General features: G+C 38.7%; 1 protein-coding gene across 1 annotated transcript; it reads right to left on the bottom strand.

Moving 5' to 3' along the window:
• Positions 1-236: 236 nt before the first annotated feature.
• On the bottom strand, positions 237-6,578 carry LOC130926765 (motor neuron and pancreas homeobox 1-like). The gene is made up of 3 exons (XM_057851943.1): positions 6,007-6,578; positions 4,970-5,130; positions 237-751 (listed from the first exon to the last, which is right to left on the bottom strand). The coding sequence occupies exons 1-3, from the start codon at positions 6,440-6,442 to the stop codon at positions 437-439; spliced, it is 912 nt and encodes a 303-aa protein (XP_057707926.1). The 5' UTR covers positions 6,443-6,578; the 3' UTR covers positions 237-436.
• Between the last annotated feature and the right edge of the window lie 254 nt (positions 6,579-6,832).

Below are 6,832 nucleotides of genomic sequence, written 5' to 3'. Positions count from 1 at the left end.
GAACAATTACTGTATCAGGTTTGTATAAATATGTTGATATTTTATATATTAATATAGACTGTTTTTAAAAAAAAATGGAAGCACCAAATAGCCTTGTGACAATGGAAAGTCTGAATTGCTATGTAAAGTATACTGTATAGCTCATCACTAAAGATAGAAGACATTTAAATTGATGTCATTTCATTTATCATGTATATGAACGCCCTAAATTTGGGAGAAAATCAGCATTATTACAGGCCATTCAACCATTATCGTGTGTGTAAAGTATCACTGTGTTTGGACATAATATTTCCTTGACTGGCTTGTGATAAATAATGTATATGCACCTGCTTCCATTGTGCATTGTCCTCTCCTGAGCAATTTACAAACTCAAACATTGTGCATTGTCCTCTCCTCAGCAATTTACAAACTCAAACAATAAAAACACATGTTTTAACTATGGGAAAACCCCGTTTCTTCTTGAACTTCCCTCCTCTAGCTCTTGTTCTAAATATGAGCTGTAGTTCCCTGCCGCTCCTCCCGCGTGCCTCAAGAGGGAGCTAATAGAGCCTGTCAGAACACTCGGTTCCTCGTCCCCATCCTCGCCTTGGAGTTCATCTTCATCCTCCAAGCTAGGGATGGGAGAGTCTGCCTGAAGTTGGACGCTCTCTGCTATTTCACAGTCACTCAACGGAGACGCCGGGCTTGCTTGCTCCTTGGCTTTACGGCTTCGCTTCCACTTCATTCGTCTGTTCTGGAACCAGATTTTAACCTGTGATTGGGTAGGTGAAAAGAGAGGTTTGGTCTATACATTGGTAGGGACGATATAACAGAATAACCTGCATATACACTTTTTTTCTGGGGATGTGAAATTAATAAAACCAAACAGATTGGGTGAATGGGGATCAGGGCTTTTCAAGCACCGGGAAAACAGTCTGGGACCCAGCTCCTCATTGGCCTCTCGAGCCCGAAAGAAAGTAACCGTGCTATCAGATTCGTTTATTTGCGTGACGTGCTCTTAACGGGAAAGCTGAGAATATGTTCCAATCTGCAGTAAATTCAGTTTTAAATGACCAAAAACACATCGAGTTGCTAAAACCCCAGAAAATGACAGCACTGGAAGCATTTCTTTTAAAAGAAGATGTGCTTTCTCGCGCTAGAGTTTCTTGTCGCTTTACCAACGCCACGTCCGCTCGTCGCTGATTGGTCCACTCAGCTGTCTGTTTGCTGTGGCTTGTTCCGCACAGGGAATTTGATCCGCGGAACGGTCGCCAGACTGTATCACTGGAACAGTGGTGAGTCTGCTGTTCCAGGCAAGGTCAGGGCTACATTTCTTATGAATATTAACCTAATTTATTGGTAGGCTAAACAATTAATGCAAAATTAATCATACTCATACTAACTTTCATGTGTAATGGCTCAGGTGATACATCGTGCGGTTCAAACCTTTGTTTTCCAAAACGACTAAAGAAACATTTTGAAAACGTCGGAATAAATTTCTGGATTTTATTAGCAAATTTAAATTGCAATATTTGAATGCAACTTAAATGGTATTCACGCACAATATATACAAACTTCAAGAATCTCGTAACTATCCAGGAATGCAGAAAGTAAACATTTATCTTATAACCGCTGAACATTGTCTGTCTTAATAAATAAATATAACAGAAAAAACTTAGTCAGGGATTAAGAAAAATAAATAAATTTAGCGCCTCCTTCAGGTAAAACCGTACTGTTTTGTCCACAAGCACAGCTAAACTTAACAAAAAATGAAAACTTTTTACCTCAACTATGATTGATGTATGATTATCTGAAAAAATGTCTGCATAGGCTGCAAATAAAACATTTTAAAATAAATAATGTAGAAAATAAATACATTTCAAATAAATGCAAGTCATCAGCCAATCAAACGCACGTTTGCGGGGGGGAAATGGACCGGCACATTCAGCAAGTGAAAAGGGATACTGTATATGTAAGCCTGAACATAATGAAATTAATTCACTTAATAATGGTAGGGCAAATTCTATCCTCACAACATATGGGAAGAGTATCTAAATTACTTATATAACTGAAGTCATTATACAGTATAATGCAAATAAGGTTGCTTAAATTTGAGCATCCTGAAAAGTTGGTAGTGTTATGTCCCTATACTGTTCCTATGCAGACCTATAGCCCTTGGGTTCAAACATTGAAATGTATTAAATAGGCAAAATTGAGAGCATTGCAAGTCTTCCACTGTGCTTCTGTTGAGTGTGACATCATTTTCTATTGCTAACCATATATTGCTTAAATCTATGTTTTATGTAACAGTGTCTTATTTTCGAAAGTACCACAATCGTGACACCATTTTACAGTGCGGAAATCATACTAATTACGATTCCAATTCGCAAATACATCACTTGAAAAACTTGAAGAGGATTATGATCCAGAGTCAGCCAATTGTATCAGTATACTGTACTACATATAAAGAAGAGCGATAAAGTAAATCAGGGGTGCCCAAGTCCGGTCCTCGAGAGCCCCTGTCCAGCTTGTTTTCCATGTTTCCCTCCTTGAACACACCTGAATCAAATGATCAGCTCATCAGCAAGCTCTGCAGGAGCCTTATAATGATCCTGATTATTTGAGTCATGTGTGTTGGAGGAGGGAGAAATGGAAAACAAGCTGGATAGGGGCTCTCGAGGACTGGACTTGGCAGTGACGTGCGGTCAGGTGAGGCAGGTGAGGCAGAGCCTCACCTGTCATCAAGACAAAAAAATATTTATAGCATCAAATTTATATTAATATTTGTTCATTGCTCTTAATGTATGACTTATTTCAAACATTTTTTATAGTCAAAATCGCTGAATTTGCCCATTTCCTGTTCAAATAAAGAAATGAAACGAGAGGTGCGGCAGCAATGAGTAAAGCCTCACCTCTGATTGCGCAATCCACAACAAACTGGGTTGATACATGGAATTGGAGCGTGCTGGTTGCCGTACATCTGCATGTCGCCATTATAATGTTTCCAGATACGTTTATTTGACCTGATTTTCCACAGTCTGGCAAATGTCTTTATCCCTTAAAGTTTAATGTTTGTTAGCGACATATTTAGTTTTGCTGATGGGAAATAAACTCGCAGTGAAAAGGCACAGGTTGCGGCAGATAGTACTCTGCCGCACTGCAAGGGGGCGTACGTGAAACTGGACTTTCCATTAAAAGTGGACGCGGTTAACACAACACCGGAGCTAAAAGGTTTGCTTCAAACTACGAGACAAGATAACTTGCGCTTTTCAAACGGACTGGTACACCCGAAAAGACTGGCTATGTGGCTGTCCTTCGAAAAATCGCCTTTGCTGCTTTCCCTGCCTTTTCTTCTCAACTTGTGCCAATGTCTGGACTAACACGAGATATTGTGACATTAAAAAACTACCACGAAGCCTCAGCAAACATGACAGCTCGACCACTCACATTCAAAGCCTGATTGCTTTAAAAACTTTTGGAAGCTCAAGGATCGATTTGGCTTTGACGAACAGCGAAAGCTCAACGGTAGCATCCTTCATGCTAAGGTAAAGAAAAGAGTTTGAAAGACCTCATTAATGCAACCTGCATCCTAGCTAAACAGGAGTTAACATTTCGTGGTAACGATGAGCGTGTAGCTCTTCTAAACGTGGCATATATGTAGAACGATTACATGGTTTTGTTGAGAAAGATGAAAGGTTAGCTAGACTTTTGGACACATCCACTGTGTTTTCTGGCTTGTCAAATAGAACACAGAATGATCTAATTGAAGCAATCCTCTCCATTGATGCGGAGAGATGTTTTTTAAAGTAAAGGAAAATAAGGAGGACTTTTACAAAAAGGGCGTAGGTTTGCATAGGGACGGTAGGGACATAACACTACCAACTTTTCAGGATGCTAAAATTGTCCCCACCAGCTTTTAAGCAACCTTACCTTTTTTGCATGATATAATGTTCAGTTATATAGAGAATTTAGATCTTTCAATAGTTCCATATGTTGTAAGGATAGAATTGACCCTGCCATTATTAAGTGAATTATTTTCATTATGTTTATGTTTGCTAATAAAAACCAGACATTTATTCAGGAAGTTTTCAAAATGTTTCTTTAGTATTTTTTGAAAACAAAGGTTTGAATCGAACAGTGTATCATCTGAACCAATGCATGTAAAAGTTATCAGAAGATAAGGATTTATTTTGCATTGATCATTTTGCCTATTAATTGATTAGGTTCATATACATGAGAAATGTGGCCCTTTGCCCCCTTCATCCAATCTGTTTGGTCTAATTAATGTCCCGTCCCCAGCAAAAAGTGTGCCTACATGCAGGTTATGCTGTTATATCGTCCCTACGAATGTTGAGACCAAACTTATGCCCTTCCAAACTAACACCGGTTTTTGTGGTGAAGGACAGGCGCAAGATCACAAACAGTTTTCATTTCAATCTTATATAAAAAAAAAAAAAAAAAAAAAAAAAAAAAAAAAAAAAAAAAAAAAAAAAGAGCTTAGACCAAGAAAAATACAATAGAATATTTAAAAACTAAATTTTGGCCTTAAATAAAATATTCTTTGTTTTTCTTTTCACACTTTTTGTTTAGCAATCTGTAATAAATTGTTTAAAGTATCAGAATTAAAAGTTTTAAAAACAACTGAATATTTCACTAAAGGTCAGAATTGAATTCTGTGGTTTTGTACACCACTCTTTACTCTCATTTATGTTGCATGAATTATAGAATTGCGATGACCAACACATTGAGGGTGTAGAGCAAATGCATGTTATTTTCTTACTTTTACGTATCAATAATATGTACCGTGTGTGCGTGTTTTGTGAAGAATGCTGATAAGATATGAAATAACCAGTAGCCAATTGAATAAGCTACCCTTTTTGGTTGATGTATTTGGAAATCTGACACTGAAGGAGTCAATGCCTCACCAACCATGAACCTCACCGCACGTCACTGGGACTTGGGCACCCCTGCAGTAAATAATATAGCATACCTGAGTCTCTGTCAGCATAAGGGAAGTGGCCACCTCAAAGCGTTTGGGTCTGGATAGGTACTTGTTAAGCTTGAACTGGTTTTCGAGTTCCAACAGCTGCTGGCTGGTGAACGCAGTCCTCGGTTTACGACACTTCCCCAACAACCCTGCTTGGGCTGGTGCTGTTGGTGTAAACATATGCAGCATATATTTAATTTTTTTCTCATTTTGATAGCAGCGCATTAATTTATTGGTATGCTTATAGTTTTGTGTCATTAATATATATATATATATTAATGATACTGTAGGTTACAGTGATACTGCATATATGAGAACTTTACACTCTTAACAAAATCTTTGCGGTATTGTAGCATTGATAAGAAATATTCATATTTTCAAAATATAATACATATATATATATATATATATATATATATATATATATATATATATATATATATATATATATATATATATATATATATATATATATATATATATATATAAAACAACAACAACAACTTTTAATTCCTTTGTTCGTTGCAGGCATGCATTTCCATATTTGAATGTTTCATTGTATTGATTATGCTCCAAAGGAACAATAAAACACATAGAAGTCCATTACCGAAATGAAAACAGTGAAAATGTGATCACTTGATGAACTGCTTGGTGTCATTCAGGTGTTGCACCATTATTATAGTTTTTGCATTCATTTTAATACATAAATCACTGTTAACAGATTGACATTTTGGAGAAAAAAAAAAAAAAAAGCACTAACATGGGACTATGTGTACAGTTTTGGATAAGGAGCAGAAAAAATACATTTTCAACATGATTTCACTCTTAATTGGGTGACAAGAACTTGTCAATGTAGTTCATCTATAATGTTATTGCGTATTCATTTTTTAAAATATATATTTTATTATAATTATGTATACATACTGCATTATATAATTTTATATAATTTATTATGCTATACGTTTTTCTCATCTCAATTGCTTTGAACTCCTACGGGGGTTTCAAAGACGATACAAGTTCCGGTAAATGGACGTACTCACCTCCATATTCTCCGAGTCTCGGTAACATCATTCCTGCTCTGATCCAGGGCTCCAGTGGGTGCACCCCGGCCACAGTGCCCGCCTTCAAGTGGCCCGGGTACGGCTGGACCAGCTGCGGGAAGCCGGGATACACGAAGGCGGGCGGCTGGGCGCCTATAGCCGCCAAGGGGTACACGGACCTCGGATGCATTCCGAGGAAGCCCCCGGCGTACATTGCGGAGAATCCCGATTGGGAAAAGTTGTAGAGGGGTCCCAGTGGCGTCATTCCAGGCTGGGTTTGTGCGGCGTTCGCAGGCCGAGGGGAGGGCGTCTCGGACCTCGGACTCCCGGTGTAGGTCGCCTCTGGAGACCCGCCCTCGACGCCCACATCGTGAGCCAGGAGTGCCTCGATACGGAAGTTTTTGGACTTTTCCAGGTGAGAGGCTATTCTATCCATCCTGCAACTGTGATGTTATGAGTTTCAACTGGAGAAGAAACGTGCTGTTTGAGTTCCAAACACTTGATGTTTCTCCTGTGAGGAGACGTGTCCTTTCTGAGGGCCTCCACTCATGTCGTGCACGTTAAAAAAAAAAAAAAAAAAACTCGCCCATATCATCAGTGGGCTGAAGAGGAACAAGTCATTGCCAGGAGCTATAAAGTCTGCTTCATTGTGATTGGCCAAGACCAATGGAGCAAGTCGCAAGCCAGCAGAGGTGGCCCACACTTACCTAAAGCACCCAGTTTTAAGTCATATCAGTAATTAGTTTCCAAATAAAAATGCTCTATGCAGTACGTTTTACAGTAATCCCTCGTGTTTCAGGGTCAATAGGGACCACAACCCGCCGCG

Source organism: Corythoichthys intestinalis, chromosome 12 (genome assembly GCF_030265065.1).
Source record: "Corythoichthys intestinalis isolate RoL2023-P3 chromosome 12, ASM3026506v1, whole genome shotgun sequence".
Taxonomy (NCBI): Eukaryota; Metazoa; Chordata; class Actinopteri; order Syngnathiformes; family Syngnathidae; genus Corythoichthys; species Corythoichthys intestinalis.
This window is presented reverse-complemented; position numbering and strand designations above follow the sequence as displayed.

Excerpts from the sequence above, each read along its gene's own strand:
- LOC130926765 (XM_057851943.1), bottom strand. The coding sequence starts at position 6,442 with ATGGATAGAATAGCCTCTCACCTGGAAAAGTCCAAAAACTTCCGTATC. Across the intron at positions 5,131-6,006 it reads GAGACTCGGAGAATATGGAG|CACCAGCCCAAGCAGGGTTG; the intron begins GTGAGTACGTCC and ends TTACACCAACAG. Across the intron at positions 752-4,969 it reads TTATGCTGACAGAGACTCAG|GTTAAAATCTGGTTCCAGAA; the intron begins GTATGCTATATT and ends ACCCAATCACAG.